The sequence below is a fragment of the Ammospiza nelsoni genome, chromosome 8 (assembly GCF_027579445.1).
Source record: "Ammospiza nelsoni isolate bAmmNel1 chromosome 8, bAmmNel1.pri, whole genome shotgun sequence".
Taxonomy (NCBI): domain Eukaryota; kingdom Metazoa; phylum Chordata; class Aves; order Passeriformes; family Passerellidae; genus Ammospiza; species Ammospiza nelsoni.
The window spans coordinates 4,311,355-4,329,812 of NC_080640.1; the positions used below are offsets into that span (position 1 = coordinate 4,311,355).

The window sequence follows — 18,458 nt, forward strand, 5'->3', positions numbered from 1 at the left end:
AATGTTACAGTGTACACTGCATGTTCCTTTGAACAATAAACAAGCTATTAGGGAACACATTGGTTATTTCTGGTTACCCTGAATACATTCTGGGGCTGAGGAAAAGCATTTCTTTAGCTTTTGTGTATCCAGTACCAGCTCAGGGAAGTCAGACAGCTGCTTTCAAAACAAACTGGGCTTCCAATCGAGCTTGGCTTGGTAGAAGAACTTGAAATGTGTCTCTCACCAAAAGATTTTCAAGTGGAAATGCAATAACACGTTAATTAGAAAAGTCTTTGCATAGCAAAAGGCTCCCAAAGAACAATAACTCTGTAGTTGATGTAAGCCTTTTCTAACACAATCTTTACATGGGGAAAAGAAAATACGAAAGAAAGAACAACAGCAGAGAAAAGATGATACAAAATGTTGTATTTGAGTTTTCCAAGTAGTGATTAAACCTTTCTCTGGAAATCTGCCTTGATCACCAAGCAGAACAGAGCTAGAGAAGGTTGACATGACACAGCCTGGTACAAAACCTGCAGGATCTGGCAACAATTTTAAATTACAGATTATCAGAGAACCATGAACTCATATACAAACATTGTATCAAGTCAAAAACAAAATTCAGGCACTTTAAAATACATTCTCAATACAGGTCTTTTCTTCTAACCAGGGCAGCTCACATGCAACATTTGATACTGAAGTTGCTGTTCCAGGACAACAGACTGGATGGACTAAGGGCATAAAAAGGGAAAAATCACTAATAAAATAAATCTTGAGTACATAAAGCAGCTTAGAAGCTCAGAAAGCCTCCCAGCATTGCCCACACCAGCTCTGCAGCCTGTGCCCACAGTGCCAAATGTGGAATTGCCATTGATGACCACCCAAAAATGTCTGTCCCAAAGCAGAACAAGGGCTGGGAGCACAGGCAGCACTAAACAGCTCCTGGACAACAGCACTTCTCATTCCCAACCAAACAGCTGAGTTCAGAGGGCAGGGGGGATTTCAGGTCCCTTCCAACCCAAACCATTCTGTGACTCCCCAGAATCAGTGACCTGAGCAGCCAATGCTCTCCACACGGGTACCTGTCCTCTTAAAACAGCAAGGAAAGTTACTCAGGGGTTGTAACTTATTTGTGCACAGACTCCTTCACAAAATTTTGTATACAAATACAATACATTATTTATTTCTTTCAAAACTGTGTACAAAATACAGCATACATAACAAAGACATGAAATATTTACAGCTGTAACATTAGTTAAAGGCTTGACCTTGCTTTATTGAGAAGAAAAGCTCATCAGCTACTGTGGAATTGCTGCTGAGGATGTTCAGGTTGTTTGCTGGACTCAGGCATCCCATATCAGACTGTGAGGAATCACATTAATCTCATTTTCCCCTGGTTATTTTTTCAAATGGATACCTGACACAGTTCTACACAAAGAGTCTTTTTACATAATCCTGGATATGAAGCCCTTAACAGTCCTTCAAAGAGCTCTGCACTTTCCTCCACAAAGGGTTTGCTTCTGGCACTGAATTGAATCAGTAAAGTATTGCCAGTCTCACACAGAACTGCAGATGCCAAGCTGAGAGTGTCACAAACCAGGAGATCACAGCAAAAACCAAACCCTGCTTTCTGTGGACACTCATGTGAGCAAGGCAGATTAAACCTGCCCCACCTTGGCACAACTCAGCACAGCAATCAGCATTAACTCCAGCATCTTGCAGTGTGGTTTTGATTATTTTGGATTTACAGATAGATTGTGTTGAGCAGAATAAATGTAGTTAAATGCTGTGGTGTCTGTAGTCTTAATTCTAGTCTTAATTCTAATCTAAATTTCCCCAGCTGTCTCAATTCAGCTGAAACAAAGCCTGCAAGTAAATCTGAAATGCATTAATAATGATTAATAATAATAATATTGCTAACTTCAGAAACCATCCAGCCTACCCTCCTACTCTTGTATTTTTGTAAATCTCAAAGCTCTTGATCAAACTGATATGGGAGGGGCATTTTTATTGGCACAAGGATAATCAGCACAGTAATTCTTTGCCCATTACCAGGCAGAGTGTGTACATGGAGGGATTAAAGCAGTTACTTCCCTTTGAAGTCAGAGAACTTTTTAATAGTGCTTTTCATCCTTGCTTGTTTCTTTGTCTAAGGCACTGCTTGTTTTACAAATCCCACTTGTTAAGTGTCACTTGCCCTGGTTTTGCTAGGAAATCCTCTGGGAGTCTCAGCCTGTAATGTTCTAAGCTCCACTCAGAGTGAATCATCAGTGAAAGGCAAGCTTTAAAAATGAGATTCCTCTAAGTCAGCCAAAACCAGAAAACCAATCCTTCCCTCCCCAAAACACTTGAAACAGATTGCCAATTACAGCAATTAGGATGATTTTTCATATATTAAGCTTCCTGTCTCTTGATTATTAGTTAATTAGCTCTCCAGCACTGAAGAGGTTTCTGCTGTAAATAAAATGTCTAATTTTAGAGTAAACAGAGACAAATAAAAAAAGCAAATACTTCCCAACCCCCTGCCCTTTTTTCTCTCTTAAACAAAGAGGAAAACTGTGCTGGAGAAGCACTAACTTCCAGGAGCAAGGAATTCTAGGCTGCAAATTAACAGTGCCTCCCTTTAAAGTTTGTAAAATGCATTGAATGTGGAAAGGCCACTGGGAGGTAGAATCACAGCACTGCCATTACCCAGCTTATATCTGTCCTTTTGCAGAACTACTAGAGCTTTTTTAACCCCATTTCAGAAAGATTTCAACTCAACCTTTTATGAAAGGAGAACTATAAATAGGCTCTTAGATTAAAACCCTTAAGAGCTGAGAAGGCTGGAAAGGGAGGTGGATATTATCCACCTTTCAGGAGTCCAAATTGGGGCTGCAAGGGCTTAATTACAAAGATATCCTTAAGAACACACTGAGGGCTGCTGTAAAAATGACTCCAATTACAGCAGCTCCACAGACAGCACTCCACCTGGGAGAGAGGAAAGCATCAATTCCCTCTCTGTGCACCCCATGCTAATGCAGCAGCACACCCCAAATGCAGCTCCACCCTACACACCAGCCCTGCTGCACGTGGAGAGTCCTTTCTCCCAGGGGGAAAAACAGAAATGCCAGAGATTTGGATTCCAGGGGTTTGGATTCCAGGGATTTGGATTCCTTTGTTTTCACTCTGATATCTCCAAGTGGAGGTGAACTGCTGGCACAAGCTAAGGGAGCTAAATCCAGTGCTTGGAAGTGTCTCAGGCAGAAAGAAGTTTGGATCTGAATGTGGAAATCATGATTTCACATGAATCACTCCCTCTCCTGAAATGGGGAATTAATGTTTTTTTGTGATGGTGTATTCTTATTTATGATGCCATCAATGCCTTCTGTAATTACTAATAAATTTACAATTAGTGTTAAGGGAAATAATTTTTATATAGCATCAAGTAAGTCCTCATGGTTTCAGTACTCCTGTGCTAAGAATTTTGCAATTGTGCTCAACTGGATATTTGAAGTTCCTTCATATATTGTACCTGAAATCAGAAGAAAACAAATTAGTAGACACTAAATCCAGAGTGAGTTTATGAAGAGAGACCAAAATATCATCCTAAAGCCCAGTGAGAAACTTTATAATTATGAAATGAAGCTTTACTGTGCAAGTACTAGCACAGAACTGTAATTATTTATACAATATTATAAACATTCCTATTTTATTATCTGTAACAATAAAAGCACTTTTCTGGCTGGCAACACATAATGCAAAGACATTTTCCTGAAAAGCAAGTCTTAAATAGCCAAAAAAATTAAGAAGTTCCAAATGCTGTTGTAATAAAAGCCAAAGGGTAATATTGCTAAAAATATCAAACTGATGTGCCCAAGGATTATCCTGATGAACAAGAAAGCCTTGAAAAGAAAACTCCACATGGATTCAGATCTTAAAGCAAATGAAATTATTTTTAATTTTTTTTTTACAGAAATTTTCTTAATAGAATCAGACATGGTGTTTGTGTCTATATTTTGTTGGTATCTAATCAAACATTTTAACTAGCCTTGCATGTACATACATTTATACCTAAAATTTTATATCTGAGCCTTTGAATTAGTGTTGATACAGTCTCAAGGAAAAAATATCCTGAGAAAAAAAGCCAGCCCTTCTTCCTCAAACTTTAATAGCACCAAGGCACAAGAGATACTTGGTAAGGAAGTGGCACTCACCTATCTTGCAGTCACGGTAGTATTTTTCTATTGGGAAATTTTTGGTGAATCCAACACCTCCCATCCATTCAATACATTTACTGGTTGTCAGTGTTGCAACCTGTGAAGAGAGGTTCAGAGTTACAGCTTCCAACTTCAGACAGTGGCAGTAAAATTTATACTTTGTACCTGATTAATAACAAAACAGGGAATAAAGCAGTGACTAGAACAGGGGGGAAGAAGGATGGGTATTTTGGTATTCATCTTCAACAAGCCATTTTAGGATAAAAACAAGATAAACCAGAGGACATCAGGAGTTCACTAACTGTTACAGAATAGTTTCTATGCTGCTCTGTGCAAAAGACCAGCAGTAGTATGCAAGACAGCAAATGCAAAGAGGGAAAAGCCATCCAGTTTTGAGTCATTTTAAGACTAACACATGTGACCAGCTGAAACAGTCACAAATGAACTCTTTACAGTGTCATTTCTCATGCCACAATAAGATTTCTGAGAAAAGTCTTTCTTGATAAGTGAAAGTATTAATTCACATTCCTCTTTCGGTGTTGTTAGTTGGTTTAAAAAAATTTATTTGGGGCATGAGCAGCTTACTTTTTGGTGACTTAATTTAGATTCTGTGCATCGACTGAGAAACACAGAATGGTTTGGATTGGAGGGTGCTGGAGCATTGGGGGGTGGGATGATCGGGATGGACAGAGACAAGAGATCTCTGCAGCCAGGTTGTGGAACTTGGGGTTTATTGCAGAGGGCCTGGGTGCAGGGCCCTGCTGGGATTTGGGGTTTATTGCAGAGGGCCTGGGTGCAGGGCCCTGCTGGGATTTGGGGTTTATTGCACAGGGCCTGGGTGCAGGGCCCTGCTGGGAGCTGCAGCCACAGCTGGAGCAGGCCCAAGAAAAGAGAGGGGGAGAGAGGATGAGAGTGTGAGAGAGTAAGGGGGTGAGAGCATAAGGGAGTAAAAAAGGAGAGTGAAGTTCCCGTTCCAATACAATAAATCATCTTCTGTGTTGAATATTCTGATTCTCACTAACCAATCTAGTACAATATACAAAGTCTATAGCATTTACATACAGCCTATAAGAATCACTACATTACCATACTGTGTTACATTTTAAACCCTAAAAACTCCTCTTTGGGTCCCTTCTGCCAAGCTGTAGGGTCTGCTCTGATCCTTGGACCTGCCTGCAAGCAGAGGATGTTGTTCCATCAAAAGGGGATTACCTTCAGCTGGCCATGCCATTGTTTTCCAGTTGTTCAGTAACTGAGGGATCTCAAAGCTTGCTTTCATTTCAATCTCGCTTATAGTTTCCATATTCTCAACATCTTTTGCCAGGCAATCATATTTATAAGGCTTTCCTGTTTCATCTTCCCCAACAGGAGGAGATCTTAAAACTCATCTCAATCCCTTGGCAGAGGGATACCTTCTACTCGCCCAGGTTGCCCCAAGCCCCACCCAACTTGGCCTGGAACACCTTTACTGAGATAGAAGTACATCCAGAGCTTGCACAGCCAAGATGAATTCTGAGTACACAGGGGGTAGCAGAAGGAGCTGTAGCAGCAGTGAGGGAGCTCAGGTACCTCAGCAGTGAAGTACTTGGCCATGCTGGCCTCCTTGATGGCCGGCCTGCCCGCCTCCGCCAGCCGCGCCGCGTTGTAGGTCAGCAGCCTGGCCGCCTCCAGCTGCGTGGCCACCTGGGCAATCTGGTGCTGCATCCCCTGCAAGGGCAGCACAGCACTCAGAGTGACCACAGCCCCTGCAAGGGCAGCACAGCACTCAGAGTGACCACAGCCCCTGCAAGGGCAGCACAGCACTCAGAGTGACCACAGCCCCTGCAAGGGCAGCACAGCACTCACTCACACACAGCCACAGCCCCTGCAAGGGCAGCACAGCACTCACTCACACACAGCCCCTGCAAGGGCAGCACAACACTCAGAGTGACCACAGCCCCTGCAAGGGCAGCACAACACTCAGAGTGACCACAGCCCCTGCAAGGGCAGCACAGCACTCAGTCACACACAGCCACAGCCCCTGCAAGGACAGCACAACACTCAGAGTGACCACAGCCCCTGCAAGGGCAGCACAGCACTCACTCACACACAGCCCCTGCAAGGGCAGCACAACACTCAGAGTGACCACAGCCCCTGCAAGGGCAGCACAGCACTCGCTCACACAGAGCCACAGCCCCTCTGGAGCTCCCAGCAACAACCATCCTGCTCACCATGCAATGCACTCTAAAATAAAAACATCAGGTCCAGCTGGGAAGTAATTCTGTGACAGGGTCTCTGGTGTTGAGATGACCCGAAGGTGTTGGAAAGTCTCTTTTTCCCAGCCCCAAGATCAAAGAAGGAGTCAGGATTCCTTGGCTCTGGTTCTCAAGGTTATTATTCTCTGTTATCTAAAACATTCTTTTTCTGAGGTCTGTCTAGCATGTTGGTCTGCGGCACACTGTCTTGGGGTGGTGTTATCTTTTTATACTAAAAACTACATGTACTTTATTTACAATAATTTTCCAATACCTATCACCTATGTTAGACAGTTTGTCTCTGCTCTAAACCAATCCAAAAGTGCCACCATCACAGCAGAAGATGGAGGCCAAGAAGAAACAGGAGGAAGGACAGGACATGCCCAGATTCCTCCATCTTGCCTCTTGAACCACCCTTCTAAAACCCCAAAATTCTACGTTTTCACCCCGTGATAAATTCACTATCATTCTATTCAAACTCTTGTGGCTTGTAACTCTTCACACAAAGTTGGTAATTGTCTCCATGGGTTAAAATCAAAGGCACAGGTGTTTTTGACTCTGTGCCAAGGTCTCTGAGCCCCCTGTCAGGGTCTCAGTTCTCCAGGGCAGTCAGAGGAATTTCCTGGGTTCTGACAATTCTGTGTTCCTTCTGTGTTTATTGACAGAGGTTGGGAACACTCCTGGGCCACTGAAGGGCTCTCAGGAACTGCAGTCCTGTTTTCCCCTTTCCTGTTCTTGGATTCAGGAGCACTGGGGTTCTTTTTGCCTGACTGGACAGAGGGTTACCTATTCAAACCCAGGAATATAAAGGATGATTTTATCTCAATCTTAACATCCTCCTCAGGATTACAAAGGCATGAGGAAGACAGAGCTGCATTTTCATTCTGCAACTGTTCACTGAAAAACCAGGTCTGGTTCCCTAATGAGCTTAGCCAAGGAAGACTTGCAAACAAGTATTTCTTAAATAAAAGTGGAGATCTAGCAAGGTGACAACTCCTTTCCTTGCCCCAGAGGCACAAGACAAGATTTAGAAGCAGCTTAAAGGTACAGAGGACACGACTGAGGAATGGATTCAAGGGTGATGGAGCTCATATCTGAATGGTATTACAGAAGAATGGGTTTATTTAAGAACACCCAAATATTATGATCATTGAAAATGAACATTTAGTAGTCTAAAACACAATGAAATCTTTCATCTTATTAGAACATTAACACCATTCCCTCAGATCTGCAGAAATATATAGGCAGGTCAAAATACCAAAATGATTTGCCAATTATAAATTCCATTTCCCATTCAAAAGACGTAGTTCCAATCATTTCCTAGGTATCTATGAGTGCTTCCTAAAATTTGCATAAATTATGAGTAGTGCTAATGTTCCTTCTCTTCAGCTGAGATGTAGGTTTCTTTTAACAAGAAAATTACCAGAGTAATTACAATTATGTATCTTCCTTATTAAACTATACATCATTTTTGCAACAAAGAGTCTTTTTGGCTGTAAGAAACAGATATTATAATGAAAACTAAATGTCTTTGTACAACACAGGAAATCTAATAATTCAGTTTTCCTCATCTTTTTATCATTTATAGTCTCCAGAAAAAGCCCTTCCCCTACACCTCATGAAAGGATATAAAAACTGGAGCACATTCAGTATAGTGGGATACTAAAATCAGAAGGGAGTGTATTATTTTTTATTATGTGTATTATTTTCAAGGAATGTCAACAAGTTATCAAGCAAAAGGAATATGCTAAAAATATGTAAAGTTTTAAATTATTTGTGTGGTACTTGCAAAGGCACTGAATTGCTGAATTTTACATGGCAGATGAACGTTCATCTAGAATTTTTTTTGAAAAATACTCAGATAATGAGGAGGAGAGACAAGACATGAAGTGGAACATAAATTATGCAAATCATAATACTAATTATACTGTTTATTATGGTCACTATTCTTTCTTGGAGGAAACATGCCATTAACAATTACCTGGAAATCAAACACGCTCTTCCCAAACTGGACTCTCTCCTTTGTGTAGGGAACTGTACGGTCAAAACACCCCTGGGCCAGTCCTAACATCTGTAAGGAAAAATAAGGATTTGGTCAAAAAAATTGATTCATTAAATGCACCTAATGAAGGTGATCATAATTGGTCATCTTCTGGTCAGGCAGGTTGATATTCAGGAGAAAAGTTATTTTCTTCCTACCTAGATATTGCTAAAATTTGTATAGAGAATCCTAGGAGCCAGAATTTTACAGTTATCACACAAACTGAGGGGAGTTATAAAAAATAAAAGTTTGAGGAACAAACTTTTTACATGCCCATTTCTTACCATAGGCAAGGATTTGTAAAAACACTAGCACTCATTTTTTGAACAAAATTTAAGGGTCAGCTGTAATTGTAAAAATATTAATCTTTTTGATAATTTGTAGTTGCATAAGAAAATGACTGTAAACTGTAGATCTATAGATCTACATTACCCTGTTAAAGGAAAAATAATCTGAATGGTTAATCAAAACTATTTTCATAAGCAAAATAATTTCTCATTTTCTAGAGGACACCAGAGTGAATTGCCAGAATTAGCAATTTATTTCAGAATTTAGAAACTTAGTGGTGTGGAAGGAGAGATAACATTTCTTGCACTATCTTCCAACTCTGCAGAACAATTGTAAAAGAATTTTGATCAATTTTGTCTTTCCACGAAGGCAGAAGCAGTAAAGTGTCACATCAGACAGCTTAGAAAAACTACCTTGAATGATGTACAACAGAAAAAAAAAAATACAAAGGAAAAAAGTAAAAGAAAACATTGAAGTCTGCTGCTAATCAGCCCCATTATCAGATTTGTCATCTCCTTATATAAATTATAAGAACAAAGTACATCAACTTCAGCACCTGTAATAATATTGCAGCTGCTTTGCACTAAAACCATCTGAAACTGTTTTCAAAGCCACAATTACCTTTTATAAGATCTTCATTATCTTTTAAAACTATTCCAACTGCAAAACTAAACTCAATACCACAGGGCTTTAGAGCTGCTGCTCTTGTCAAGTCCATTTCTCTTAATTTGAAGGTGCCAAGAAGGCAGTAATTAAGATATAACAACTACCTGACCTTAACTTTTAATTAAGGTGTAACTTGGAGTAATTAAGAGTAAAATCCAGACCATGTATTTTACTGGCAGAGCCTTTATATTATTTATATCTCTGGGAACAATGAGGCCCACAGCCCTTTTTAAATGCCATATCAGACAAAGTTTAATCAGAGGTAATCTTTAGAAATGATGGAAAAGCCAGCCCAATTATCAGCATAGAGTATTGCCATGTGGAAAATCCCAATTTCATGAAGATGATTTCTCCTGGTCTGTCTGCAAACCAGGGCAAAAGATAAAGGAGATTGGTAGTACAGAAATATTGCACAATAAAGTATAAGCAAAGAAAAGATTACTTTCAAAAGTAAATTCAAAATATAAAAAGTTATCACAAGTGATTTTATTCTGGGGCTGACTTCCACTGAGATCAGCAGCATTCTGAAATCCAAACTGACTTTACAGCAAAATACAACATTTTGAAATAACTCCCAGATTGGTAAATATTCTCCCCTAAGATGCCATACAGTGCAATTTTCAAACACAACAATGAACTGGAACAGCTCTGCTAGAGAAAATCACATTTATTTTAAAAATAAGTTGACTTTTAAAAACGAGTTGGGAAAACATCAGTTAGCACTAGGTTACATTTGCCAGCCCCATACAATCCCAGCTGGAAGCATTAATTTATACATCTCAGTGTGTTAAAGTTTCCAAAGTTAGTTTTCTTTGTAAAATAAATTTTCATAGTGGAAGACAAGAACGTGGACATAATTCAGAAGCAATAAGTTAACGACCAAAGAGAAGCTAATTGCCATTTAATGTCTTTGAAGTCTATTGCTTATGTCACTATAGGAGGATTTTCCCACTGGCAGCTGCTCCCGTCTTTGCTGTCACTTTGCTACGGGAACAGTGACATCTAGTGGCAATCGAGCTTTTAATAAAGTATTTTCCCAACAGCTTTAAATATTCCACAGATTTCAGTCCAGACTCAAATGATATCCTGGCTGTGCTCAGTAAGAAACCAAATCACCCACCTGTGCAGCAATCCCTATCCTGCCAGTATTGAGCATTCCAATGGCATATTTATAGCCTTGTCCAACTTGTCCCAGGATACTGCTCTCAGGAACCTATAAAATAAAGCCACCCAATTATTCCTGTTCTATTCTGTTTTGCAACTATTAAAAGAGTTCACAAGTTTTAGCAATTGCTCCTCATAAGTGAAGGCATAAAACATAAACCACAGTTTGATTCCTAGGATAGCTGATTAGAGCATTCCATGGCTATAAACTGATGACAGAGAAAAAACTACATCAAAATTTAAGAAATCCAACCCCTCTCTAGACTTCTGTGGAAGAAAGATCACAGAATCAAAGAATCACAGAATTTTCAAGACTGGAAGAGACCTATAAGATCATCTAGTCCAGCCGATGTTCTAACTGTTCAACTAGATCATGGCAGCAAGTGCCACATCCAGTCTTTTTTTAAATTCTTCAAGGGATGATGCCTCTACCACCTCACTGGGTAAATGATTCCAGTTTCTGACCACTCTTTCTGTGAAGTATTTCCTTCTTACTTCTAACTTACATCTAGCTTGACGCAACTTGAGACTGTGTCCTCTTGTTCTATCCGTTGTCGCCCGGAGAAAGAGGCCGACCCCCAGCTCACTACAGCCACCCTTCAGGAAGTTGTAGAGAGTGATGAGGTCACCCCTTAGTCTCCTTTTCTCCAGGCTGAACAACCCCAGCTCCCTCAGTCGCTCTTCATATGGCTTGTGTTCCAAGCCCCTTATTAGTTTCGTTGCTCTCCTCTGGACACGCTCAAGTAACTCAACGTCCCTCTTAAAGTGAGGGGCCCAGAACTGGATACAGTACTCCAAGTGAGGCCTCACCAGTGCCGAGTACAGGGGAAGAATGACCTCTCTGTTCCTGCTGGCCATACCATTTCTGATACTGGCCAGGATGGCATTGGCCCTCTTGGCTACCTGGGCACACTGCTGGCTCATATTCAATCGACTGTCAGCCAGCACCCCCAGGTCCCTTTCCACCTGGGCACTATCCAGCCACTCCATCCCCAGCTTGTATCGGTACAGGGGATTATTATGGCCGAAGTGCAATACTCGGCACTTGGACTTATTGAAGTTCATCCCATTTGATTCTGTCCATATGTCCAGCCGTTCCAAGTCTCTCTGCAGAGCCCTACACCCCTAAATGCTAAAATATGCCCAACAATCAGTGTATCCAAGGGGAAAAAATAGGGAATTTAGTTAATATTCTTTCCTTATGTGTGGCCAGGTTCCAGTTTTACACAAGTTATGCTTCAAGAGCTGAACTTACAATACCTTCACATTGTCCAAGGTGACTGGGCAGGTGGAACAAGCTCTGATCCCCAGCTTGTCCTCCTTCTTCCCCACCTGGAGCCCCTCTGTGTTGCGATCCACTACGAAGCAGGTGATTCCTCTGTAGCCCTGGGGGATTAAAAATAATCAAAAACTGGTTTGCATACCAATATCCCTCAAAAGCTACACCTACACCCACACTGGGCACAAACCTGATACTTGCATAGTCAGCTATGTCATTTTCCACTGGACATATTTTACATATTTTCCATTTTGCCTTTTAACAACAGGAAGTTGTCAGCTAAGTCAGAAAGGTTGGAAAAATGTAAGACTGAGTCCTGTTACTCAGAACACCACCAGTGCTGTGCAACCATGATCCTGACATTCTTATTTTCCCTGGTTGGAGGAATTTATTAAATTGCTCACCAAATTGCTGCCTCAAGTTTTGCTGGGAAAGATCTTTAAAGGTTTGCAGTCAGCTAGGAAAAGGTGCACAGAGTATAAACCTCTAACATGAGATTATCAGTATAAAATCCACAGTTTCATATCTCAGCAGCTGTCACTGAAATGCAAGAATTCTGTAGCAACTTACTAAGGATGGGTCTGTATTTGCCATGACAAAGAAGACTCCTGCATCTTCTGCCAAGCTAATCCACATCTTTGAGCCATTGATAATGTAATAGTCTCCCTTCTTTTCAGCTCGAGTCTTCAAGGAAAAAGCATCACTGCCAGACCCAGCCTCTGACAGACAGAAACTACCTAACTGTCAAGGGAAGGGAAAAAGCCAATTTAATTTTCACAAATAGAAATAAATCCTATAAGGAAAATACTTATAAGCCAGCACAAGTCTCTTAAATTCAAACATTTTAATCTATTGCATTGAAGTAACTGAGTTTCAGCTGTGAAGATTAAGAATAGAAACACTGTGTAATTACACATCTCTCAAAGTCAACTGCTTTACAGTTCTTTTCCACAGTAAATGAAATTTTAATGAAACTAATAAGTGCCTTTCCACTTTTACCTCTCAGCTACTGATGACAGGATGTATCTATATCACCACAGATCTCAGCTCTAACCAGTGTTTCAAAGTTCACACATATTTTCCACAGCTGCAGACACACATTAGCCACTGAAAAAAAAAATCCCCACTAACATTACTAAACAATAATATAATTTCAATAGTTAAGTCAAGTAAGACTTTGACTCACTGTATCTTTGGACACCCTGGGCAGGTAAGTTCTCTTTTGCTCTTCTGTTCCATAGGTGGTAAACAATTTGTTTGTTAGAGTGTTTTGGAGTTCACACACAAGAGCCACAGCGGGATCAACCTTGGCCAATTCTTCCACTGCCAGTATGATTGAAAAAAATGAAGCTCCAGTTCCTCCATATTCTTCCCCAAGCTCAATACTCATCAGCTGAAATGGAAAAGGTGCAAATGTATAAATGTGTTGGCCCTGATAGCTGGAAAGGCTAAAACTGAATCCAGGAATGAACACCAGGATTCGGGCAATGTAAGTCCTTATGGCTGCCCAGTAAGGCACAGAGGAATATTGGTTCTCTTCTCCATCAACACTTGGAGTCATGGCCTTTCCAGCATCCAATTAAAAAAAATTGAGGGAGGGAAGACAAGGAGCTAAAAGATAAGGTGAAGTATGTGCTATGGGGGAGATGGAAAAAGAATTACAGTAAAAGATGGAGTGATAGTGCTGTAAAGAAAGCTGTCGTGTGATTGACAACTCCAAAATGTTTAATCATTCATCAGTTCATTTGAATTATATCCCTAAATTTTTTTCATCTATAAGTCTGAACAAGGCACAGTTAGAGATACATAAAATGCTGTTACATTTCAAATAAAAGATTAGGTAAAGGTGTGCAGACCCCTTGTTCAAACAATCCCTGCACGATGGACTCTTCCATTTTCGCATTCTCGTCCATTTTTTGCACGAAAGGTGCAACTCGTTCCTGGGCAAACTTGGTCACTGCAAAGAAGGGAAGAGAGAAAACAGTAAATATTCCATAAATAAATAAATAAACAGTCTCCTTGGGAATCAATATAACAGGAATGTGGTGCTTCTGACAGGTTATGCATGTCAGAAGAAAAAGAAGCCCAAGCAATATCAGGCGTAAAGCACAACTCCCCCAAAACATCTCAACATTTGACTAGAAATAAATAATGAAAACAAAATTTTAAGCTCAAATATCCCTTCTACTTGAACCATTTCTGAATTTTAACTGCAGAGATAACTACCCATGTCTTTCAGCATGGCCTCCTCTTCAGTGAACGTTTGAAGTGGAGCACAGGCAAGTCCATCACTGGCCACGTTTGGCTTGAGCTCTGATTTGGAGGATCTGAAAGCACAGGGAGAAACCCTCCAAGGAGCCAGGTGTGCTGCCATGTGTCTTCTCAGCTGCTGGCAACAAACACAGAACATGCAAACAGTCAGATTTGTATGCAGACAACCATATCTAACTTCACCCAGTGCTTTTATTCAGTAAGTTATTAGGAAATATAACCTAGATCTACTGTTCAGCCTGAAAGCTTTTAAGAAAATATAACCTTCCCCTCCCCTGTGTCCTAAAAGAAAATATCCTTTAATTACTTTTCTTTTATTATGAAACAGTTTTCTTCCTGGAAGTTTACAAACTTTTATTCTACAAAGTATGCACAAGCATTTTTTAGTCAATTTTAGTGCTTACAGCAAATAAACCTTGCAGATAGTACTTATTTTGATAGATGATTTTGCAAGTCTACTGCAATATTCACAGTAGTGAGTACTTCTGTAATACTCACTTCAGAGTGTATTTCAATTGAATTAATACTTTCATTGACAAGAATGATAAGAGTAAATATAAAATACACATATAATGATTTTTACAGGCCTGTCAACTTTAATTGACTGACTTTAGCATTCTTCCTGTTTTTCTAGGGACCAGCAACTCTTACTATATTTTTATTTTATTTATTTTATATTATTTTTAAAATTTATTTTATTATATATTATTTTATTACTTACAATTTCTATTATATTAAATTTATTAATAATAAATATTTATTTTATTATATGTTATTATATATTAAATATTTATTTTATTATACATTATTTTACTATATATTATTTATATATAGTATTTATATATATTTATTATTTATAATATTTATTATATATATTTATTATTATATATTATTTATATATAGTATTTATATATATTTATATATAGTATTTATATATATTTTATTAAATTTATTGTTTAATAATAAATATTTATTTTATAATATATTATTATTTATTATATAAAGCAATCTGACAGCCCCTCATGTGGATTATTGGCATTTTGCTGTGAAAGGGCCTAACTTTTAACTGCACTGTGGTTTCTCTATTAAAACTGAATTCTTACCCACCACTTAATGATTTTCAGAATGAGCACACATTCTGTAGACCAAGCCCTGGCATTTGAATGCTTCTGTACAGGTAATTTCCACACAGTTAAAATCCCACAGTCAGTATGCTGATAGTGTAACTAATAATTAATGTGTCTTATTTGGTTGATTTATTTTAAAAGCATGGGAAGGAACTAAGTGATTCATGCTTATGCTCCCCCATTTATCCCCAATATATAAGAATAATTTCAAGAAGCATTGGTTATCCAACCAAAAGAGCAGAGGATGAGCATTTTACTGTGGGGAACAGTATTAAGAATATGTGGCAAAAGTCACAAAAATGAACAGAAGTGGCTTTTGGGAGGAAGCTCCACACAGTGATTGTCAGGGCATAGATAATGTGACAGCTGTGTCCCTCAGAGACCTGAAAGCTTTTGTGTTCAAAGACTTCATTACCTCACAGCTGACTTTACAAAGGCAAATTTGGTATGAAGGCCAATCTGCTTTCCAAACACAGAATAATTCCTTAGGATTTTAAAGAAGTTGGCATAAAGGATCTGGCTCAAAAAGTAATGGGCTAAATTGAGTAGCTAAAATGTTCTCCTGAGAAGCAGCACAGTTTGTCTGTGGCCCAGAAGGGCAGAACAATGATTCTGTTCTCTGATCTCTGCTCCACATTTCTGGCACTTCTGCCTTGTCAGTGCAAAGTGTGGAGTCACCAATGTCCCAGCAGGACAAGCGCTGACAGAAACCCCCAGCAGAGACACAGCTGGGCCACGGGGGATATAAAAACACATCTGCACAGGATTTTGGGTGATTGTGACCCCCAGAGTGAGGAACAGACTGGCTGTGCCCCCAGCAGGCGCCTGCTCAGCCCACAGAACACAGGGCAAGCCCACAATGCACACTGTGGCAGCAGCATTCCTCCAGAACCAGCAGAAATCTGGGGTCAGGAAGTAAAAATTCCTTTGATCCTTTTAATAATTCCCCCTCTTTCATGTTGGCTTTCAACACTTGTCATCTTCCTGGCTGGAGAACTGATGGGAAGCACATCCATGAACTCTTGTGGAGACAAGCAGCAAGAGTCTGCTGTGATAAGGAAATTCTGATTTTGGCACATAAAATAAAACCCAAAAACAACAAACAGAAGTGGTAACAGAGAAAATAAATATTGCTGTGAAAATTCAGTGTTTATTCACATTTAACACCCCTGGTGACATAAAACAACCACTGGTGAGCAGGGCTAAATTATGAGTACATTTGGATGGTCAGCAGTAGCTGCAACACTTTCAAATGGTGATGGAGTTACTGTGGGTGTTCACAAAATAAAGAAAACATTGTTTTAATAGAGATTAAAGCCCATGTTCTGGGAGCAGTCAGGCAGGAATGGATTATGTGCAGGACATGCAGCAATGCTGGGGTCACCTGACACCAGGTGTGCAAACATTCACCTGTGCAGGTCTGTCCTTGGCCAGGGCTGGGAAGGAAAAAGCTGAGCATACACAGGCACACTTGTATTTAACACTGGGCTGCTTCCTGAGCACTGGCAGGGCTGCAAACCACACACAAACCTCCTGCTCCCTCCACCACTTCATTCCCAAGTACAAAGAAAAGAGTGTTTTCCTCCATGGTGGCACAAATAAAGTAAAACACTGGGAAGGTGAATCCCCTTCACCACCCCAGGGTGCTCCAAGCCCTGTCCAAGCAGGTTCAGGCATTTACCAACCATGCTTTGGTCAGTGATTGTTTGAGACACTTTGCTCCTTTGCAGGAGCAAAGGAATATTCCTAAAATTCCTAAAAAGGTCACCTTGAAAAGTTTTAAAACCAATGGGATGCATGCAAGGATGGGATTAATGCTGGCAACTCCCACACAAAGAGCAGCAACTCACAGCTGTTCCAGAGGAATAACAGCCCAGTATGGAAACTATGTTTTAGGTCAATATTTAGATTTAAAAACTAAATAAACAATCAAGTCACTGCATTATTGTGCAGCTTTCTTTTCTTAGAGGCCATGTAAAATCACTAATTTCAGGCAGTTATTTAAACAGCATGTGCATTACTTAAATCCTTGGCTGCTGCTTCCCTGCCTTTTTTCCTGCTCCTCTTCTGTAGGTGGTGATTTATGCTGCTACAGGATTCAGACTGCCTCCCCTGCTAAACACAGGCTTTGAGAACTGGTTGCTGATAACATTGATTTTTCTGTTTATCTCGATTTTTACCTCCATCCCCAGCTCTTCAAAAGATCAGTTCTCCTGTTTTCCTTGTTTGTTTTACAATATACAACAAGATTTTAATGCTGGCCCTGGCAGCATCATTAAGATATAAACAGAAAAAAACCCAAAGCAATGTTTTCCTCAGCTCACTTTGATCGCCTTGGTGACTGTCACTCCTGTATCCATCCCGGCTGGTTTCCACACAGCTCCTATTTCCCAGCGGAGGAGCTCCCCAATGGGAATCTTGCATTTGTTTCTAAGGTTGGTTTTCTTTATTTCAGTTTATTTCCAGAAGCACAGCACCCCCAGGAGCTGCAGGATAAGGTCTCACCGTGCAGAGCTCAGGTATGGGTGGTTAAACCCCGGGGTCTCTGCGTGTCTCAGTCACAGCCCCAGTGCCTCAGGTGAGTTTAGCAACACCAAGAATATTCCGAATTGTGAGGGACCCACAGCCAGCATCACCCAGCGCAGCTCCCGGCCCTGCAGACAGCCCGCAATCCGCACCCGGAGCGGTGCAGAGGCTGCCGGAGCTCTCGGGGCCGCTCCCCGGCAGTGCCGGCACCCCGGGCAGAGCTTTGGCCGCTCTGTAACTGAAGGAGCCCCCGGAGCGCCGCTGCAGCCAGGCCGCTGCTGCCTCCCCGCATTACACGAGACTCACAGAACCTTCCTTAGCGCCGAGCCCAACCCCGCCGCCCCACACACAAACCCCCAGGGCAGAAGGACAGGAGGACGCTCCCCACCACCCTCACGCCTCGCAGCGCTGCCCCTGCAGCCGGCATGTCCAGCCCCGGCCAGACACCCGCACCCAGCAGCGGCCTGGGGAGGTGCCGCTTTCCCCTATGCAGCTTTCCCTTCTCCCCTCATGCCTGTCCCGCCCTGAGGCGTCACCTTGGCGCAGCCCCTCAGCCAAGCTCCCGCCGCCGCCGCCGCCATTTTAGCGCCCGCCCCGTGACGTCAGGGCCAACTCCCGCGTGACGTTAGCGCCAACGCCCCCGTGACGTCAGAGCCAACGCCCCCTCCTCCGCTCCCGCCG

General features: G+C 41.1%; 1 protein-coding gene across 1 annotated transcript; it reads right to left on the bottom strand.

Annotated features, from left to right (window-relative positions):
* Positions 1-388: 388 nt before the first annotated feature.
* Positions 389-18,388, bottom strand: ACADSB (acyl-CoA dehydrogenase short/branched chain). The gene is made up of 11 exons (XM_059476757.1): positions 18,314-18,388; positions 14,080-14,239; positions 13,710-13,810; positions 13,040-13,246; positions 12,424-12,594; positions 11,835-11,960; positions 10,531-10,623; positions 8,397-8,486; positions 5,751-5,888; positions 4,179-4,278; positions 389-3,496 (listed from the first exon to the last, which is right to left on the bottom strand). The coding sequence occupies exons 1-11, from the start codon at positions 18,356-18,358 to the stop codon at positions 3,426-3,428; spliced, it is 1,302 nt and encodes a 433-aa protein (XP_059332740.1). The 5' UTR covers positions 18,359-18,388; the 3' UTR covers positions 389-3,425.
* Between the last annotated feature and the right edge of the window lie 70 nt (positions 18,389-18,458).

Bases quoted from the DNA above. Each gene is read 5' to 3' on its own strand.
- ACADSB (XM_059476757.1), bottom strand. From the start codon at position 18,358: ATGGCGGCGGCGGCGGCGGGAGCTTGGCTGAGGGGCTGCGCCAAG. The intron at 13,811-14,079 runs GTAGTTATCTCT...CCTTCTTTGCAG, and splicing joins GGCCATGCTGAAAGACATGG to TGACCAAGTTTGCCCAGGAA. The intron at 4,279-5,750 runs GTACCTGAGCTC...CTCTCTTCACAG, and splicing joins CCAAGTACTTCACTGCTGAG to GTTGCAACACTGACAACCAG.